This window comes from Trichosurus vulpecula, chromosome 1, assembly GCF_011100635.1.
Source record: "Trichosurus vulpecula isolate mTriVul1 chromosome 1, mTriVul1.pri, whole genome shotgun sequence".
Lineage (NCBI taxonomy): Eukaryota > Metazoa > Chordata > Mammalia > Diprotodontia > Phalangeridae > Trichosurus > Trichosurus vulpecula.
The window spans coordinates 409,540,130-409,562,813 of NC_050573.1; the positions used below are offsets into that span (position 1 = coordinate 409,540,130).

Here is a 22,684-nt window from a genome sequence, read left to right on the forward strand (position 1 = left end):
TTACACATCTCTCAAGGAAGGAAAATCACCCTGAATAGTCCTACTATTCTTTTAATCTTTATAAGATACTTCTTAGGATATCCTGAGCTAATTTTTTTTTTTTTATTAGCAGATTCTAAGCTCCTAGAAGGCAGGAACTGTTTTTCATTTTCAAATTATGTTATATGGGATAGAGAGCCATCTTTAGAGCCAGAAAAACCTGAGTTTAAGTCCTTCCTTGAACACAAATTGGTAGGGTGACCCTGGGCAAATAATTTAACTACTTTGTGTCCTAGACAACACCCTAAGACTATGTGTTGCATTGTTAGATAAGGAGTTTCCTTATCTGGAAGTTCCAGATAACAACGAAATCACAAGACCAGTCCCGGTCTCTTTGTATCCCTAGTATCTAGCCAACTATTTTGCACATATTTGATTCTTAGTAAATGCTAGATTGTTGGATTGGATTGCATGGAGAAGGGCCACTAAGATTGTGAGGAGTCTTGAAATCTGTGTCATGTGAGGAACAGTTGAAAAATGTGCAGGTCTTTAGTTTCAAAAAGAGACTCAGGGATGGTAGAATAATACGTGGTAGCTGTCTTCAATCATTTAGAGAGTCCATTCCTCCATGATTTTAATGATTCATATTTGATTTTAAAATGTCCAACTTTGCTATCTGATTAGAACACTTCAAGATTTTAATCATAACTATTTTTGCTATTATATCACCTGAGATTATGATCTCTACCCCTGTTCTTTTTGAATTCACTTGAGGCATGCATGATAAATTTTGCTTTACTGTCTCAAAACACTTCAGGATTTTAATGGTTGCTCCATTTACTATAATGAGCTGAATGATGGCCACCTCTTAAAATTTCAAATAAATTTTAATTTCTTAGAAATATAATTGTCTATCCATACTGCAAGATAGTATTGTATATACTTTGTATAAACTGTATTCAGATTTTAGACAAATTAGACATTAAAGTTGATGCTATTGCTCTTATTTAAGGTATATCTGAGCTACAGGAAAGGATTCAAGTAATTACAGTAGTTTTTGACTAGCTAAATTTGTGACCTATATTCAGGTTATCATTGTAAAGTAAGGTTGTCATTGATAAGTCTGCCTTACCAGTGTGCTGTTGTTGAGTAAGCGGGGTTGTCTTACATTGCTTCTTGCTTAATTAATTTGTTCTTGCTTTTCCTTTATCAGGGTGTGACTTTAACGGCTGCTATTGGTGGTGCTGACATGCCTGTAGTCATCACTGTGTTGAACAGCTACTCAGGATGGGCTCTGTGTGCTGAAGGTTTCCTTCTTAACAACAACTTGCTCACTATTGTGGGTGCTCTGATTGGCTCCTCTGGTGCTATCCTCTCCTACATCATGTGTGTGGTAAGCAAGACAAGTATTTTGGGGAAGATATCAAAGTGACATTGAGAATTTGCAGTGAAAAATGAGAACATCTGTTTTTTTTTCTCTTTAGGGGAAAATGTGGGTTTTGGTTTTAAATATGTTTTTCAAAAAATTTAAGGTCAAGACTGGTCTCAAAGAATCAACACATATACTTTGAAAATTCAGTTTTCTTGTGTGGTTTTATTTCTTGATGACAAAGGCATTATGCTGTAAGTCACTGAATTAAATTGAACTGTTTTCCAAAATAAATTTTATTGCCCAAGTAGGATCATAAAACCTGTGATACAAGAGAACCATACCAGTGATTAAAGAATAGTGATTTTGGTTTTACAAATAATTCAGGAAGGATAATGACTCATTTTTGTTTCTTCAGTTTTCATTGTGTTTGGGGAGTTCATTTTTTTCTTTTAAGTTAAAATTTCTTTATAATTTTTTGGGAAGCTTGTCATAAATGTGTTATGTGAAAAGTAAAGATTTCATTGTTATTTTGGCCATATGTAAAATAATTTCAGGTTTTTGATACCTCAAACTTGTTACAAAGTTTTGTAGAACACAAAAGACTTTTTTGATTTTGATGGTTGGATTAGGATTTCATATTTTTAATATTAACACTGTTATATCACTTGAGATTTCCTTTTTTGATGAAGACTTATGTTACCTTGTTAAAAAAATTTTCTGAAAATGGATGTGATCTATTATAAACTAAAACTTTAGATGATTTTACTTCTTTGAAAAAATCTTAATGGCCAGCAGGGGGCAGCAGATTTGCATCATTAATGTAACCTGACTTGTTAGTTTTAAAAGTTAGCAGTTTTTACCTAACTGCTAATATACTAATTTTTCATAGCATCATAGTCCCACCAGTACGAACCTCTTGGTTCCTGCCTTGATGTCTCTTTTAAAAAAAAGTCTCCCCTATGATCTTTAAATTTGTCAATGGCATTTCTCACATAACTCTCTCTGATCCCTTCTTCTCTTCTTGTTGAGATTTTTATTAGTTTGTAATAACTAGACAGTCTTATCCTGTAAGATAAATAGTAAAGAATCTGTAGCACAGCTACTCTGTAATGGCTCCTGAAGCAATTGTGAGAAGCCATTCCTGCTGGGTATGTATTTTTTTCATTGGGTGTCTCATGACATCTCTCCCTCCCTTTCTTCCCTTAATTTCCATATTCCTATTTCTTTTGTTTTCTTTCGTCTATCAAGTCTTTAGACTTCCCATTGACATACAGTATACCCATTCATTGGGCTAAAAGTGTCTCGCTTGAACTTAAGTGAGAATATAAATGTAACATCAGGTAAGATCACTCCAATATTCTATCTCTGGTAGTATTACCAATTTGTGATAATTTGTTTCTAAAGTATATTTTAATTTAATTCTTAGTGTAAAATTTCTGTTTTCTCCTCAGTTTCACTGAATTCTGATACTTTTTGCTTTTATTTTCATTTCGTATTCTTAGGTGTAAGAAATTGACCTTGATAAGGAGGTGCTTAGCAACACATGGGAGGGAAACTGGTAGCTCAGTCAGGAAACCACAATAAAAGCACAGTCTTTATAAGTAATCGTTTAAAAAAGCTTATACCAAGGAAAAAATACTTAGGAAGAACAGGCATGTGTTGCCTTAAGCAGACCAGATACAAGAAAATTTAGATTATCTTACATTTTAAAAAAATAATCTATATATGTATCTATATATGGGTGTATATATATGTATATATACATATACATACATATATATGTATATGTATATGTGTATATAGATATATATAGATACACACACACACACACACATATACATACACACACATCCATACATACATAGACAATTCTTGTTTTACCTAAATTTGAATTAGGAAAATTCAACTTCCCAGTGCTGGCCAGTGCTCCAAATCTGGCTCTTCTTGGTAGGTGATGGCAGCAGAGGTGGCAGAGGCCATGCAAGTATAGCCCTGGGGACCTCTGTTTTGTCTGTGGGGTCCCAGGCACTGAAGCCTCTTTGGCTGCAGGGACCTCAGAGCTGCAGAGGGGATGAGGCCCTCACAAAGCCCCATGAAGGAAGTGGGGAGGTCTGCAGAATGATCCTTAAGCTAGAACTCTGTACATTGGAGTCTAGGTCTGTATCTTGCCTAGGCAGGCACAGGAAGTGCAGCTACCACTCATGGGCCCAATTCTACTGCTGATACAACTGGAAGCTTTAGTGTACTCCATTTCTGACCTGGACTGGTTAGTCCTTCCTTAGGCAGCCTGATAGCCCCTTGCTTTCTGGTCTCACATGTTGGTTCTGGACTTAATGTGGACACTCAATCAGCTTTAGCTCTCATTCTTCTCAGAACTCACGAGCTCAAGCGATTTGCCAGCCTCAGCCTCCCCCAGTAGCAGGGAGTACAGGAGTGCATTACTATGTCTGTCTCAAAGATATATTGAGTGTTTATTTTACAAAGAGAATCTTTATAAAAATTCACCATATGATTCCTTTAGTAAGATTCCAGAGTGTATTTAAGATGTGATTCAGTTTACAAAAATTAGATTTGTGCACAACTGGTCTGGAACATTTCTATGGGTTTAACAAATGTGTTGTGTTCCAAAAATATGTTCATTAGTTTTTAAAATGAATTAATAATTCATTTATTTTTCATCATTAATGGGATTATATGTAAGGTTTAGGTTTTCAGGTCAGCCCACATTAAGATCATTTACCCTGTAATGCATCTCTGCTAAAGTACAAGAGGTCCTCTATACTTTATGTTACAGTATTTCAGTGGGAAAATAGCCCAGTTCCTGCATGGCATGCCAAAAACACATTTCCCTCTGTTTTAGTGGGACCTAGGACAGCTAGCTAGGTGGTGTAGTAAACAGAGCACCAAGCCTGGAGTCAAAAAGACCTAAGTTCAAATCAAGCCTTAGACATTTAATAGCTGTGTGACCCTGGGCAAATTTATTTAACCTCTGTTGGCCTCAGTTTCCTCGACAGTAAATTGGAGATAATAATACTGCTTAGCGCTCAGGGCTGTTGTGAGGATCAAGAAATGAGATAATAATTATAAAGCACTTAGCCCAATGCCTGGCACATAACAAGCACTATGGAAATTTTAGCTAGTATTATCTAGGATTCTTTCCACTTGTGAAGTTGAGGGCTAGAGATATGGGCTGATTGAGAATGAGATGGCTTGGGAATAAGGATCTGGGAAAAAGAGTGGGACATTTCCTCTCACTGGGACCCCTGAAGAGGATACTTCTTGGTTTGCTTTGGGTCGTCTTTTTGTGACCCCTTTTCTGTTGTGTGGGGAGGCCCTGGCTTGCTTGCTTTTTCCTTCCTGCTTTCCTTCCTCCTTCCTCCATCCGTTGTCTCTGATTAGAATTTTTTTCCCCTTTTCTTGGTCTACGCCTTCTTCCCTGTGTTCCTATTCCAGAAGCAAGTCCTTCAGAGACTTTCTGAGAGAGAGAAAGAAGGAGAAAGGGAGGGAGGGAGAGGGAGAAATAGGGGGGGGAGGGAGAGAGAGGAAGAGAGAGTGCATGCATTTGCAAAAGGAAATGTGGTATGAAGGAAGTGTGGTATAGTAGTGAGAGTATTGGGATTGGAGTCAGGAGACCTAAGATCAAAACTTCATATTCACATTTAATTTGGAAATGTAGCTATAGGGAAATTAGTCTCTCTGAACCTCAGTTTCCTCATCTCTAAAATGAAGATAGTAATAGTGTAGTCTCTATCTTTTAGAGTGGTTGTGAAGAAAAAATACTTTGTAAGGCTTCATTCTTTGTATAACTGTGCATTATTATGCCTTCCCTTTTTCTATTTAGACCTTATGATGAAAGGGAGAGTTACACATAGGTGCAGATAGTGTGTCTCTGCATCCACAGTACTGATACATAAGACTTGTTTGTGCATCAGATAAAGACCAGATTCTCAGTGATCTGGTTATTTCATTGTAGGATCCAGGGACAATTTGAGTGTGAGATAAAAAGGAGGCTGTGGTTTTTAAACTTCTGGCTAGCAGGAATTGTTCCCACATTTTATCTTCAGTCTAGTATGGAGTAGGCACTTCATAAATGAATGGAAGTGAAGGAGCTGAGGAGAGTCACTAGAACTGGGGAGCCAGACCAGGAACAGTCTTCATTTTCTTTCCCTTCAGCCTTCACTTGGTCCTGCCTTTGCCCTTTGTGTCCCTGAGGAACCTATCCTACCGTAACCGTGAGGCAAAGCATAAAAAGAGTTGGGTGATGACCTTAGTCAGCACCCACTAAATCAGAGACAACAGCTTTATTTTCTTTCTCTACAGAAGTGCTTCTCTTCAAGGACAGTGGCCACACTCGTTGGGCAAAGGAAGATTTTGCCAAAATGTTGCCATATCTTGGAGTTGTCTAGAGGACTTATTTTTTGCTTTCTCATTATATACCATTTGTTGACACAGTCAACATGACACATTTTGTCAGCTAAAGCAGATTTTATGCACGAGGGGACTGTTTTAAGATTAATTAACACTTAGGAAACACTGAAAGATGCTCACGAATGGTATTACATGGTTATTGTTGTGGCTAAGGTCATTGTAAATTTTCCTTTGTTTTCAGATTTCTAATAAAATGTATTTGGATTTATGTGAATTAGATTTTGAAACGAAGTACAATTTTTATAATAGGTTATAATCACTTGAAAGGACCTTTTGCAATCATACAAATGCTTTCGTCTTTCTGAGAAGCTAAGGACTCTTCACTAGTTCAGTGGTCACAGGATATCACTTAAGTGAAAAAAATCACTTAGTCACTTAAGTATCTATAAAGCATCCATTGAAAAAATTACAATGTTGCAATTGTAAATTCACAGAAATGAGAAATAATTTAGTTTTTAAGAGACCACATGGAAGTTTAACAGGGCTTTAATTGTGGATACATGTTAACAAGTGGACTTTAAACTGCTGTGGTTTTTTTTTTCTTCCCATTTCTTTCTTTTCCTTAAATGTAGCTAGACATTGAATACTTTATTAATTAAATATCTACATAATCTCTCATTTCTTTTCCTTCAACTCCATTCAGCTTTTTAAGAAAAACAGCTCATTTTAAGTAAAATTAAAGTAATTTTATCCTTGTATAATAGTGAATTGGATTAAACTTCTAACAGAAGAATTATTCTGGCCTACAATAGTGAAACAAGGCCTTTTTTTTGACATGACTTCTTTCCTAAAATCTTTCCCCTAAATTTACTCGAAAATATATACTTAAATTAAAAAAATACATATATGAGAAATAGCTGGGTCTGAAATTGGACCATTTGCTATGCTCTGAATGCATCTTGCACTGTCTGAGCTCTCTGCCTCTCATGCTGTTTCTTTTTTACGGATTATCATCGTGCCAACCCCAAATCTGTTCCTATTGAAAAGCCCATCTCTTTCATGATCACTTTTCCCTGATCCTCAGCCAGTATATCTAATCCTTGTTGTCTTCAATCTCAAATAGAATTGGGACTGCACCATTCTACTCTAATGCAATTATTGAACATAATTTTTCATTGTATTTTATTTTATAGTTTTTTATTTTCCCCTTCCCCCATACAGGATTTTGAGCTTCAAAAGATTAAGCACAACATCTTTAGTCTTTGCATCTCTACTAGGATTTAGTGTAGTGCTCTATATATCATAGCCACAAATAAAGTTGTTGAACTCTCTTTAAACAACTCCTTAGGGATGAAAAAAATAAATTGCTTACCCATTTTATTGATTTAATTGTAGTCACAAACAGAACTTCCAAGAATGTCCCTAAACAATTTAAAGTGAAATAGGTTAGAAGCCTTAAATATATCCTACTTGTGTTCTTGCCTGGGATTTAGTTTTAAACAGATGAATTGAGGATTTTAATCTTAGTGGTCCTTTGTGATAACTAACCAACCTCAAATAATTAAAAACAATTTTTTATGTGGACCCTTGAGTACTTAAGACATTTACAAGGTATTCCAAATTTTACTTAGAGCATCATAATCTCAGAGAAATTTGCTAGAATTTTGGCTCCTGTGGAATGCACATTTGCTTGGAATGCACACTTTGACTCAAACAATGGACTGACCTTGGAAGATCAGAGTTCAAGTCCTGCCTGTAACTCATACTAATTATGTGACTATAGGCAAGTCCCATGTAACTTCTAGTGCCTGAAGCAGCTCTCTTAAGACAATGAAGTTATAGGTGAGTTGTCAGTTTGCATCAGTGGAGGGAGTTTCCACACTAGGAATGACCTCAACTAAAGAATTCACAGATCTCCACCAAAAAAACCAACAACAACTAATTTTGGCCATGTTCTGATCTAGAGTCATACATTTAGAGCCAGAAGGGTTCTTAGAAGTCATTGAGTCCAACACCCTTATTTTACAAAGAAGGAAACTGAGGCCCAAATATCTGAAATGACTTTGCCAAGGTCACTAAGTACTTAATGCTGAGATTTAAACCCAAAGTCCTCTGGCTTCAAAGCCATCTCTTTCCAGCTGCACCACGCTGTATCTATCAGCTTTGATATTGGTGCTGCATGTTCTCAGACTGCTTTTAATAATTTGGCTTGTCTCTCCTTTTTTTTGTTACTGTTATATCTGTCAAGATCTCCTAAACAAAATAAAATGTCTTCCTAGCCTTTGGATAGAAAGCTATTTCTTTTCTGCCATTGCAAAGCTTGCATTGTAAACCGCCAGATTTTTTAGAGGAAGAGCCTTTTTTACATCCTGAAACTCAGTCAGCTGTAAAGCATCATAAGCAGATCATGAATAAGAAAATAGGATGGGAACAATTTTAAAATTATTTATAAAGTTAGCAACTGAGTTAGTACTAAAGTGATACTGTAGTGCCTTCACATAGGACCAGTAGCCTTTACCTTATATAATTTGTCTTTAGTTAAGTATTTTAAATCGTATGCACATTTTGTCTTTTAAAAACATTTAAAAATTTTATAGGCATTTCTCTGCTATATGTTGCATAGTATTCTAGTTGAGAAAGTCGTGTGCTGCATGTTTTGGTGGCTGAAAATATGTAGTATGGAAAATGTGTATAGGCTCAACATAAAAACATATAAGGAACATGCTTAACTTTAAGTAAAAATTTTGGGAGCCCAGCAACTCCATATGGGGCCTCATGTCAGAAAGGATTCATCAGAAAAAGGGAGAGAGTTATACCTGCTCTTGTCGACGACAGGGGGCAGCATTACTCCAGTGAAACAGCTTGGGCCAGTTTGCTTTTCCCCAGTTCTGCTCCCTGCACTTTGCTACTCCGAGCAGTTCACGATGAAGGATTTACAGGGAGTCACCTTGTAAAATTCCCATTTCCTGCAATTCCTTGCTATCACTGTTTCACACTGCTGGAGAATCTATACATAGATTAGACAGACCATGCCTAATCAGGATTAAGACAGCTAATGGGTGTTGTTTGAGCTGGAAATTTGTCATGAATCTGTCCATTTGCATCTTATCTTTTATTGAAGCATGCATGGAAAAAGCATATCTGCATGAAGGCGATAGTCTTAACAGGTGAAAGTAATGTAGATTAAAACAGCTTGCTTCTATCTTCTGAAGAATACAATTTTTAGAGCAGAGAAGCAGTTTTGTTCAGTTTAATTTGTCATCTGCTCTGAAACTCTAATGGTTTTGAATTCCAGGCCATGAATCGTTCCCTGGCTAATGTGATCCTTGGAGGCTATGGCACTACTTCGACAGCTGGTGGGAAACCTATGGAAATTTCTGGCACACATACTGAAATTAATCTGGATAATGCTATTGACATGATAAAAGAAGCCAATAGCATCATCATTACTCCAGGTAAAAATAAATAAAAAAAGGAAACAGTTGATGGTTTCTTTTTAAGAGTTCTTCAAAGTGGAGGATTCCTTTTTCTTTCTTGATAATTAAAACACAAAATAAAAAAAGAGGGATTCATTTCCTGAAGCATGGAACCCAAGTTTTGAGAGTTGCACAGAGACCAAGAAAAATGCCCCTTTAGGTTCCCAGTGAACAACTTGGCCTGATTTGTTCATTTTCATTTCCTTTATTTATCTTATCAGTTTTCTGAGTCTGAACCATCTGCCTCTAAGTGTTAAGCATCAGCCTTTTGTGGTCTTGCCTTTCTTGACCAGAATGGTAGTAGGGGGTTTCATCTACTGAATTTTTTTAAGGTATGACAGAATTTGCAAAAAAAAAAAACCCCAAGAACCTTTGTTTCAATATCTTAAAGATACGTGATTTTGTCCTGTCATACTGTGCACCATCAAGGAAGTTGATTGACTTGTACACAATCACACACACAGTGTTAGAGGCTTTGGATCTGAAATCAAGTCTTTCTGACTCCAGATCTAGCATTCAATTTGCTCCAATTTCTCTCCAAGAAATCTCTATGGGTTGCCCACTGGAAACTTCTTTAATTGATTTGTTCTGAGCTGCTTTGTAGTTCCATAGAAACTGTAATTTTAAAAATCCCCATGAATCAGGAGTTGAAATGGCACAGTAGAAAGAACATGAGACCCCAAACCAGGAGATATTGTCTCTTCTTTGCTAATGCTTAGATGCCATGTGACCATAGGTCACTTATTTAACCCCTTAAGGCTTCAGCAACCTTATCTACATAATGTTTCTCAGACTGTATTTTGTGGAATCTTGGGATCCTACAAAGTAATTCAAGGGATTATACTAAGAAGATTGAATGAGATAATATTTGTAATGTGCTCAGCATAGGGCATAACACATACCAGGTACTTAATTAATGCTTATTCTTTTCCCTTAATGGTAGGAAAAATACTTAGCAACTCCATCTGCTTAAGCTTCTTGAGAGTAGGAATTGTTTCATATTTCATAGTTGAATCTCTAGCACCTTACACAGTGCTTGGCACATAGTAGGTATTTAACACATATAATAAATGCTTGTTGATTGTCGTCTGTTTTGGTCATGCTCAATGTTCACTCAGTAGAAAAAACTGTTGGAGTTGGTTTCTTACTGGCCTAGAATCAATCATTTTACTACCTGATAATAAATGATGCACTATCAGTGAATAGATGAATGTGTGTAAAATAATGGTTGCTTATCAATTTTTACTTAAAAAAGTTTTTTTTGGTGCCAACACCAATTACGTAATTTTGGATAAATTCAAAGTTTGAAGAGATGAGAAGGCAGAAGTATTAATAACTGAGATTTTATAATGTAGGAAACCTGCAGGCACCAAACTGAAGTACCCTATTCCAAGTACAGAAGAAACACATGCAATAGTAACAGATTTCTAATTTGGGCTGACTTCTAGTCATCCTGATGCACAGTGTGTGTGTGTGATGTTACCAGATTTTAATAAATAGTTCCATGGTCCTGACAAATTTACAAAAGGATTAATGAACAAATTCCAGTTTAAAAACAAAGCTCTCAAATTTCTTAAGTGAAAATGTGATGAATGAAAAGCTTCCAAAAATACTAGCTTATTCAATTCGACAAGCATTTCTTATGTAAGTAAAAGAGAAAATGAAAATTGTTTTGAAGCTTCTTACAAAGTAAGCCATCTCATATAATGTCATTCCCAGTTATAAAACACAAATAATAAGCAATCACATCCCCAGTTTTTTATGATGTTGTTAGTTTCAGAATAAAATTGTTTTGAAAATATAAGATTCTAAAAAATCAGCCTCATGCTATTTGATAAGAGTAATAGTGATGTTTAAAAAAAGAATGAGATTTTATTGCAAGGTTCTTGCCAAAACCTTATTTTTGGGGGTTTAATCCCTAAAGTTTGAGGATCATTGAATTAGTCGACTTAAAGCTTCTTCTCAGGTTTAGCCTTCTAAGGAATTGTGTTTCATTTCATAGGATAAAATCTCCTCTACTTCCCTAATACTTTGAAAAAACTTTGTTTTCATCAATATGGGTACTCTTTCTACTGACATAGACTACTGTGATCAAATTAATTTGTCATGTAGTTGTCCATCCATCTAACAACTGTTTTAGAACTTAGCAAGGCTGATCCTTGGATGATAGGCAATCTCTTGCCATATCCCTCGATGAAGACATTTTGGCTTCAAGGCTACATTGGATTGCCGTGGCCTCCAAAGACCCAGGATTCCCTCCACACTCTGAGTAGAACTTTAGATCTCTAACAAGCACTCATATATACATCACTGTTATGACATATGTGATGGTACTTTGAGATAATTTTTCTCTGGTATTTTCAGTACACTTTTAAGGTCTGAGTTTAATAACCTACTGATTTTTCAAACTGGAAACTTATTGTTTTTTTTTTTAGTAACAGTTGTCATCATTTGTATATTGACCATCTAAAAATATGAACAATACAAAAAAATCTTAGTTTCTAGGTTAGTAGTTCTAAATTATAACCCCTTTTTTAGGTTAAAGTCTGAAAAAGATCAAGCTAAAACTTACTTTCATTTCTAAGTAGGCCTGGCATTGATTATAATTTGTTCAGGTTAAATAATTTTTGGATTGGAGAGAAAAATGGATTTCTTAACTATATTAGCAACTAGAATTATTCTACATTAAATATATTCTAGATTAAAGCAATTGTTATATATTCTTAAATGTTATAATAAATATTTCTTACAGGCTATGGTTTGTGTGCGGCCAAAGCCCAGTACCCTATAGCTGATTTGGTAAAGATGCTTACTGAACAAGGCAAGACAGTCAGGTAAGTGATTTTATGAGATCAGGAAGTAGGTGTAAGGATTTTTGTATATAACACCCATATCTCTGTCTATCCAGCTGTCTATGTGGAATTATATAAAAAAAAGGAAAAGAGATGGCTTTTGCTGTCTTTGAGTGGAGGTGTGGAGTAGTCAGAAAGACCTGGTCTTCATTCCTACCTCTTGACACAAACTGGCCATGAGTTTTAACTTCTCAATGCTCTCCATCCAGCCAACTCTAAAACTTTTAAGTTTGCAGAATAGGTCCTGACAGGTTGGTTGAGGGTGTTCCCTCATCCAGGGGTTTCTGGTACCAAAGAAATTGAAGCTACGATACCTATATCCTTTGTTCTCTTTAAGATTACATTTAGGTGTGATCCCAAATAAACTGAGGAGACTTTTAAAAAAATCCACTTATTCAATGGTTCTATGATTTTTACTGTTCATAATATTGACTGTTAATAGCTAGTGGCATAAATCTAAATGTGACAACAATTTTAAAAGATACATGTTTTATCATACCTAACATCAGTGGAATTGTTTCTAAAAACTGAGACTTTTCTTTGGAGTTTAACTTTTTTGGTGAGGATGTGGGGAGACAAAGCCTGATGGGACTTGCAGACCAAATTATTTTCCGTTGTTTCAAGCTAGAAATAACACAAGAAATAAAAGCATAATCATGTGCAAAAGTGTTAGACCTCTACCAGATTCCACCTTAATTGTGGAAAAGACTGCTTTGACATATTCACAAATACATAGAATATATCTCTACATATCCATATATGTGTATCTGCCAGGAAATCTGGTTAAGGTAAGAGAAACATCATAATTTGAAATCTGAGTGAAACATCAGTAAAAAACCAAGAAGGCTTGAGCTCACTAGCTCAAGTTTTGGGGGTTTAGAAGGGCCCTTGAACCATATGGTACTACAATTTTATTCTGTCAGGGAAATATTTCTAGAATTCAGCCCCTTTACTCTAATTTCCATTGACATCATCCTAGCACAGGCTTTTATTGCTTTCTTGATTATTGCAGTTGCCTCTTAATATATCTCCTTTATTTAAAATTTACCTATCACAAGACTGCTGCCAAACTAATCTTCCTTGTTGTATCCCCTATAACCTGATAATTACACTCATTGGAGATGCTTTATGTTGATGGGAGTGTAGCATATTGTTGAGCAGTTATCCATGATCTTTTGTTTGCTTCTCTTTGGCAGTAATATGGTAGATATTTTTTTGGTATGGTATCTTCTTTTGATTGCCTTGAGAATCAATTTCTCTCTTTCTTCAAAATTTTGTCACCTTCACAACACAGTCCAGTCCTGCCTTTTCACATTTTTGTTCTCCTCTAATCACATTTTTGCCTTCTTTAAAAGCACATCTGGGACTGTGATTTTAGTTCAGATATGCTAACTCCACTGGGCATGATGGTAAAAAGAATTCTTTATACATATCTTTTCAGATTTTTTCCATCTTTCATCTGTTTATCTTCTCCTTCTAGTTTCATCTTTTAGTGCCCCTAAGATGACTTTACTTAGTTGAATCTCTTGCCAAGTTTCTTTAAACAAGTTTTTCTCTCCACAGTTTCTTGTTATTTTATGATACCCTACTGCTTATTATTTTCTACCATTCTTTTCTGCAAGGTTTTACAAATGAGATCACATTATCTACTGGTGCTGTATTTGGGTGCAATGTCTCTACTTGTCAACTAAGTCAAATGATTCCTAAAGCAGTTTTTAGGCTCTCAAGAGTTGATTTACAACAGTCATACTAATGAAAAAAAATTATTATAGTTGGTGTCAATGTCTTTTACTTGATCTGTTTCCCAAATTTTGGCATCAATAACTTATTTAAATCTTGACAGTAGAGGCAACACAGTGGCACAGTGGTTGTACATACAAGTTGACCTTGTACTTAGGAAGACTTTGATTCTTGTCCTGTCTTTGACATGTCTTGCCTGTGTGATGCTGAGCAAGTCACTTAATCTGTCGGTGCTCCAGGCAACATTCTATGGTTATTGAGTTACAGATGAGTTCTTTTGGCAGAGAAAATTTCCTTACCAGGAGTTTCTAATGTCAGTGAAATCATAGGTCCAGAGCAAATAAGAATTTTTTCCCCTTCAGTTTTGTTCCTTTAGCTTTGTATTAATTTCAGTCTTTGCTTTAACAGGATGGTGGTCTAGTAGCTGATTCAGAAATGACTTTCTAATCAGTAATGAGTGACTTCTTATCTGTTAGAATAGAATTAATATGATTGTGATATTATTTGATGTTTACTATGTTCAATGCCTTATATTTCTTTTCTTTAAAAAAATTCATGATATATGGACCTGAAGTTTCTGTGCAAACTACAAGAATTTGACATATCTAATTTTTCTTTTTTTGAGAGGCAATTGGGGTTAAATGACTTGCCCAGGGTCACACAGTAAGTATCTGAGGCTGGATTTGAATTCGGGTACTCCTGACTCCAGGGCTGGTACTCTATCCACTGTGCCACCAGGCTGCTCTTGTATCTCATTTCTTAATCCCAAACTATATTTTCTTTTCTTTTTTTTATTTTTTTAAATTTATTTTTATTTATTTTTTCCAAACTATATTTTCTAACATTTTTTTTTGCCATTCTCACCTCACTTTAGTACTGAAATTCCTAGTTCTTTAGAATGCCAAATGCCCAACATTTCTGTGATGTAGGTAGCTGGCATACTTGGTTATCATCATGTGACTGTTAGATGCCAGAGAGACACAGGGATGGTTGATGCCCCTGTTTTTACATGAGGTGACTTTTTCAGTAAAGGAACTCTATTATATAAGGTATAAAGTTATGCTTTTCTTATAGGCATATTCTTTCAATTTAATGATTCTTTGGATTATTAAGAAATGGACAAACCTAGAAATGGAAAAGATGGGTAAAGAAACTTCTTTATTTCCCTAAAAAAGGAAGTATATTGTTCACATGGTCAACTACTGAATTCTTTTATAGAATTTGAATGTTGTTGAGGTAAAGTAGGTAATCATAATAAAGTCATACTTCAGAAAAGTGTTTCTTGCAGTCCTAGGGAAGAGGATTTTGTTCATGTACCACACTTCTTTTTTTTTATTTCTTTCACTTACCAGCCTAAGTGAAGAAGAAAAAAAGTTAATCTTTTATTGATCTTTAAATGCATAGATGGATTCAAAGTTAGAAAATGTTAAGAAAATATTGAGCCAGTTTGAGAGAAGGTGGAAGAAAACAGCAGAATAAGTGGGACTGGGAAGAGTGGTTTGGGAGGAATTCAGTTCATGTGGAAAGAAGGTGCATTTAAGAATTACTGTTTTAAACTAATTTCACTGGTATTGTATGGGAAAAGTGATTGTTTGAAAGAAAAAAAGCATTCCAGTGGGGATACTTTGTATTTTCTTAAGTTTAAATTTGGTTTTCCTACATGTAATTTATATAGCAATTAGTCAAATATTAGTTTGATTCTTGGTATTTTATACACATTTTAGGACATTCTTTGGAACATTAAAGCATTTGTTTTCTAGGGTAGGAGAGATTTGTTTTATTGCTTTTCAATCATGAAAAGATCAGTAGCTCATTTTCATCTCTGAGACATATGAAAGAAGAAATACATGATTTGATGCTTGTCATATATGCATGGTATTTATTTTTCTTTTTCTATAGTATTTTTGGGCTGTCAGCATGGGCTATGATAGATTTATGTAAATGTTGCAGCTGAATTCTGTCAGGCTTTCTCCTTGCTAATGTGGTGACAGTGTATCATCATATTTTTACTTGGTTTTTCTTCATAGCTTCTGTGTGGGATTTTTCCATTTAAAGGGATCATCAAAGGTACGATTTTAAAAAATATTTTACCTAGCAGGTCACCCTTGAATAGGAGAGATTCAGATGATCTTTAGGAAGCTATGAATACATATGTATATCTATGAATTGGTATTTTTTTTAAAGGGGAGGATGTCTGAACAAGAGATGACTGCAGCAGTTACCTCGTGTTTTAATGAAATAAATCTGTATTTACAGTTTGCGGTAATTTGGTCCTTTCATCACTTTGTGGAGCTCCCACGGTGTTCATTGAGTACAGCTGCTGGGCCCTCTGGTTTCAGGAGGTCTGCTGTGCCTCAGGACCCCAGCATGCCCAGCATCCAGATGTAATGACACACTTGCACACATCCGTTGTGGAAGAGTGCCAGCATGGACATACGATTGTCATCAATTAGTTATGCCCAGACTGTGCCAAGAAAAATTGCATCTGTCATACAGTCTTTCTTGCTTCATGGCTTATGATTGATTTAGAGACACTGTTATTTTCCTTTACTTTAGCCCTAGCCATAACATGCTAGCAAAGAGTTGAGATTATATAATATGGCACATGACATTTTATGACTAAAGCTTATTTTAGAAAGCCAAGAGGGTTCAGGAGCTTAGATTTTCTTTGGTAGCTGAACAGCATTACCTCACAGCTGCCTGAGAAGCCCTTGTGGCCCGTCTGTCTGGTGCTTCGATTTTAGCAGAACTTGGTAAGAAATATACGTATGCTACAGGACCACTGGACATTTTTCCCTTTACTTTCGTAATATAAACAGATTAAGCTCTAGTATGTTTATCGTTGAGCCCAGTGAAGGGATGTTTGGTGGAAACAGTTGTTGTCATTATTATTTAGCTCTTAAAGAGCATACTTCGGTGACATTCATTTATTTTTAATTAATGCTATTTTCCCAGGTAATAAGCATTTGTTTTCCCTCTCTGCTATCTTGCCTTGTAACAAATATGCATAGTCACACAAAACAAAGCCTGATCAAGAGGCTGTGTACAAAAATGTGTGTCTCACTGTGCATATTTATCACCTCTCCATTAGAAGGCAGGTAGCCTTCTTCCTCAGTGGTCCTCCAGAATCATAGTTGGTTGTTGCACTGAGCATAGTTCTTAAGTCTTGCAAAGATGTTAATGTTTAAAATATTGTCACAGTTGAAGTTGTTCTACTGGTTCTGCTCACTTCTCTTTGCATCACTTCATAGAAATCTTCCCAGGTTTTTCCAAAACCATCAGCAAAGGGCTAACTTTTGAAAGTTAACCTAACTAATTTTCAAGGTGTTCTAATACAGAAGGTATTGTTTAAAGTAGTAAAAATGAATCCTAGCAAAATCAAGCATTCAAAGTTTTGAGGGGTTGAGAAAAGAGCTGAGTGTTGTTTAAAGTTTTTGCTTGCCTCTGCTTCAAAGATCTGTGATTTGATTAGGATGACTACCTCCTCTGGAGCACCCTCACTCCTTTCTTGGATAGTCTTCGTGAGTTGTGGCCAAAAAAATTCACTACCAGGAGGTTAGCTCCCTGGTGTTTCTCTAGCTATTTCTATCTCCATAATATCTCACATCCATCTTCTCATTAGTCACATAGTCAGCAAGTTCAGGCCCTGTTCAATTGTCACCTGAATTATTATAATAGCATCTTAATTGGTTTTTCTGCCTTGTCTCTCCCCCCAAGAATCCATTCTCCACACAGCTGCCTAAGTCGTTTGCTAGAGCAGTTATCAGAACCGTGTTGCTACCTTACTGAGTAAACTACTAACTCTTTATTGTTTCAGGGATAAATATAGGCTTTCTTTTGGTTTGGTTTTTAGAAACCTTACCAACCTGGCCTCAATCTACTTTCCACTCTCATTATTTTTTTTTAGGAGGGGGGAAGGTAGGGCAATTGGGGTTAAGTGACTTGCCCAAGGTCACTCAGCTAGTAAGTATGTCAAGTGTCTGAGGCTGGATTTGAATTCAGGTCCTCCTGACTCCAGGGCCAGTGCTTTACTCACTGTGCCACCTAGCTGCCCCTCACTCTTATTATTAATAAATTCCCTATCCATACTTTATAGTTAAGCCAATCCATCTCTATTTTCTATACCTTCGTATGGTTTTTCTTCATTTCTGAAATGTACTTTCCTCACTTCTGCCTTGTAGAATCTTTTAACTTCTTTTAACATTCATTTCGACTGCCATGTTTTATAGCCTTTCCTGATTTCACCAACTTTTAGCACCTTCCTTCTCTAAACTACCTTATATTTATTTTGCATTTATTCTGTGTATACTTGTATAGGTGTTTGTCTCTTCTGAGAGTACATGGTCTTCTTGATAGCAGATAATTTTTTTTTGTCTGTGTATATCCCTAGTGCCCAAGGCAATGCCTAGTATGTAGCACATATTTAATAAACGCTTGCTTGCCTCAATGGTGAGTCTTTCTCTAAATTATTGCTGGTAGCATTCAGATGACAGAACTGTCGATCATTGGACCCATGCTTAAAGCCTTTCTAGTTGGGTAGGACCTTTTTGAGCTTGACCTCTGTTAAAGTTATCGTTTAGAACTCAGGGTTACATCCATTTCATGAAGGCGCTGGAGCAGTACTTGAATGTAGGCTGTAGCTTATAGTTTATATAGGGCTTTATGACTGGGCTAAGGGCCCAGTGTATGATGCTGTTTGTATTGGAATGTTAGTCTAAATGAAGAGCGAAGATTAGGAGCTTTTAGTTACCCAGTAGTGCATAATGGAAAGAAAGATGTGTGGTATCTTTCTGGGTAATGGCATGCCAGATGAAGAGTGCCAAATAAGGTAAGGGATATCATTTGTACTGGAAGTAGTTTGTCTCATGAAGAGATGTTGGGTGGGCCCTTTAGTAAAGATGACATCAAGTAGATCGTAGATCAACTGATGCCAGACTGCATTCTACAGGACCACAAGCAGATTATGAAGAACTCGCATCACGTTGTCTTTGAGAGTTATGTTTGTATTAAATTGCTCTTTGTGGTTTGGCATTTTCTGATTTGGGGAGATTAAGAATCACATTGTGATCCGAAATGATAGCATTAAAGAAGAAGCATAAATTTAACAACCATTTATTTTAGTATGGCTGCAAAACTTGTTTTTTGCTCGTTTTGGTTGTGTCCAACTCTTTCTTTGTGACTCCATTTAGGGGTTTTCTTAGCAAAGATACTGGAGCGGTTTGCCGTTCCCTTCTCTAGCTCATTTTACAGATGAGGAAACTGAGGCAAACAGGGTTAGGTGATTTTCCCAGGGTCACACAGCTAGTAATTATTTGAGGCCTGATTTGGACAAAGATGAATCTTCCTGACTCCAGGCCTAGTACTCTATCCATTGCACCACTGATAAGTTGGATAGCTACAAAAATAGTTTTTAGAAAAAACTAGACAACAAATTAGATAGGACTTTTAGACTTGTGGAATTTAGTTACCAGAGCCAAATAATTCCTCAGGGGGTTTCTGTATTCCTTTATACATGTAGCAGGTTCACCCCTATATCTATCCTTTCTTCTGTAGTAGCCATGGAAAGTCATTGTTAGTCATACTGCTAGCATGGTTTGCCAAACCGCTGAACCCTCAAAGAAGCTGGGAACTGGAAACTATAGAAAATGTTCATTTTTATTCTTATCCACATCCAACCCAATATTTATGGTTGCCAGGTAATATCTAGATATCTAATTTGTGATGAATTTTGTCCAGCAGCAGCACTAATTGTCCATCTGTATTGCATTCTGTGTGTTGGAGGTACATCCATTTTATTGCAGATGAATGGTGGTATGAACAGTGGCCGAGAATTCCTGTTATGCTGAGACCCAGTAGTCGCGTCAGCTTAAGAGATACCACGTGAAGCTGCTTGACAGGCATTTAACTTTGTTACTTTCTTCCCCTCTGCTGAAACTTAGATCATTTGATGAAAATCAGCCCTGCCACTAACTTACCTTGTGAATTTGGACAAGTCGCTTAAGTGCTCTGGGCTTCAGTTTCCCCATCTGCAAAATAAGAATTGGATCCCTATGATCTATAAACTTTTCTACTGCTTCACAATGGAATAATAATAATGGAACAATAATAATAATGAGTTCCTTTTCTTGGAAATTCATGGTATATGTAGTTACTTCACTCACTGGAAGCAGCCTGCCACTGGAGTCAGGTTAGTTTTAGAGCTTTTAGTATTGGGTATTTTTGTCTTTTTTTGAGCCTTATTTTCTTCAATGTAGTTCATGTAAACAGCACAAAATATAAATAAATAAAATTCTGCTTCTCAGTCCATGTTCAAATTCTTGTATGTCTTACTTACAATAATAATTTTATTTTATGGCGCCTACTAGCCATAGCATCTGAAGAGCCATACCACAACACTGTTAAAATAATCAAACAGATAACATTGTCTATAAATTTTACTGAATCACTGTGTGTCAGAATGTAGCGTTCTGGAACATTAATCAGATGAGATAATATATATGTAAAATGTTTTGTCAGTCATGAAGCATTATGCCAATGTAAACTGCTTATCTTCTTAATAATTATTAACTAATAATACCAAGTAAGATTCCAAGTTTTCTTATACTTTTCTTGATATATCTATAGGTTATGTATATGTTGTTTAGATGTAAAGACAGTGTTTAGTCATAAAATTTCCATTTGTTTTGAGGCTTAGCAAATCACCTTCCATCACAGAATTACAGAGAGGGTAAGGACTTCACAAACCAGCTACTACAACACTTAGCTTTGCCAAGGATTTCCTACACAGCATCACTAACTATTGATAATACAGCTTCTGCTTGAAGACTTCCTGTGGGGATTAGTGGGAGTTATGGGAAGTCTCTCTACCTAAGGGGGGCCTATCTCCATCCTTCAGTGAGGAAAACTCATTATTACAGATTTTAGACTTAAACTGTAACCAGTTTCCTCAAACAGAATTGTATAGTAGTAAGTGTCAGGTTCTAGAAGAATGCTATATTGACATATGCATATATGTATGTGTGTATGTATACATATATATACACACATATGTACACATATACATATGTATATAGTCATAGGACCCCATTCTTCCTTAAATGCGTGTTATTGATTGTCTTTCTTTTTGAGTGCCCACAGTATACATACCAACAGGTGTGAGAAGTGGCTTTCTGGAAGCTGTTTTCTTAAGTCTGCCCGTGGAACAGACTTATCTTTTGATTTCTTTGTTTTCTATGATAATTTTTTTCTATACCTTAGACACTACTTTGATAAACTATTTAATCTTCATAAATTTACTCAGTTTCTAAAGGGAGGGCCATGGACTCCTTGTCCTACTCTTGGTTAGTATCAGTTCTTCGAATCTTAGAGTAATAGTACTATCTGTGTCTCTGAACTCTTAGGTGGCTAGTTTTCTAAATAAGTGAACTGTGGGGGTTCCAGTAAATTACATAACTTTTTACTTTCTTTTTCAGGATCATAGGGTTTAGTTAATCTAGACCTTCCACTAATCTAGGGAGGCTTCCACTTACGCCATCATAGAGAGATAGGTATCAGTCTTATTGTTAAGGGCCTCTGGGGAAGTTGGTTCTACAGTCTTTCAGTAATCCATTTCAGAGTTTAGAAGCTTTCTGCTACCAGTAAGATTTTCTATGTTTCTTACTGTTTTTGTTTTAAAAATTACCCCATGCCCATCTTAGAACTGGGGTCTGTAACCTTTTTTTAAAAAAGTAATTGATAACAGTTTTCTTTGTAACCCATTGTTTATTCTTGGTAGGTTCCTAATGTGTTGTATGTCCTTGGGGTCTTAAAGTTAAAAAAATGATTTTTTTTTTTTTATCAATTAGGTGGGAGACTGGACTAGTTGAATTCTTATTTTAGAAGCCTTCTGAATTGTGATTTTATAAGTACTGCTTGTCTTTTATGACACTAGTGCAACAGCTCTACGTTTTGAAAAATGAGCCCTTTTCCCCCTTTTGTTTCACTTCTTTTGCTTAGTGAATTTGTTGGCATAAATGTTTTAGAATTATTGTTTATTTGGGAACTTTGTCTGGAGCAGGCTTTGGTATGGCAGAATTCTGAAAAGTTACGTTCAGTCATCTTTCAGTATACAGTTTGATTTTGAATAGTTGAGCTTAGTAAATAATAGAAGATTAACAATTAAGCCTTCAGTAAGAAAAAAAATTTACACAATGATTCTGAAAAGATATACTCTCTTGTAGTTATTGTATTGTAGGAAGAGTTTATTTTTGTTCTGCTTTTTTCTTAAGTAATGGTGCTTTTGAGAAGTTTCCTGATTTATTTTTTAATGTGTCTATATTAGGAAGAAGCTGCTAAAAGGAGAAAGCATTTCAAATACTTTAGAAATGATCCCTATAATTTTTTGTCTTTGTCTTTGAATTGGAACCCTGAAGACTGTGGTTCCTTCTTTTGATAAACTAGTGAGGTATGTCTAGATATTTCTATGATGCAAGAAGAAAATATGGTTTATTTTAATAGTCATGGTGAGATCCATGCAGTGAATGTTTTATTCCCTTAAATAGCTATGCATTTCCAAGAACAATTGCTTCTGTTAAGCACATTCAGTAGTACGTGTTGTACCCATGACCCATGACGGCAGAAAGTAAAGTAGCTGTGTCCTTCTCTGGAATATGTGGAGTCTGAAATCTAGCACGAGGTTGCAATAAAACTGTGAGAACCATGTTTATAACAGTGTGCATCATAAGAAAAACTTTTGGGGGAAGTGTGTATCTTCTGTGGTATTTTCACATTATCCTACTCTCACATTTTACCTTGACTGCATTTATGAATTTTTATCTGTTCTCCATTTATTTATTAATCTATTTGCTCATTTATTTATTCTTTATTTGTGTATCTATTATTTAATTTGTTTCTTCATT

General features: G+C 35.8%; 1 protein-coding gene across 1 annotated transcript in view; it reads left to right on the top strand.

The window, feature by feature from the left end:
- Positions 1 to 22,684, top strand: part of NNT (nicotinamide nucleotide transhydrogenase) — a 120,048-nt gene that overhangs the window by 66,486 nt on the left and 30,878 nt on the right. The window contains exons 17-19 of the mRNA XM_036759766.1: positions 1,193 to 1,372; positions 9,015 to 9,174; positions 11,948 to 12,029. Coding sequence (XP_036615661.1) covers positions 1,193 to 1,372; positions 9,015 to 9,174; positions 11,948 to 12,029 — 422 coding nt within the window. The remainder of the gene's footprint in view (positions 1 to 1,192; positions 1,373 to 9,014; positions 9,175 to 11,947; positions 12,030 to 22,684) is intronic.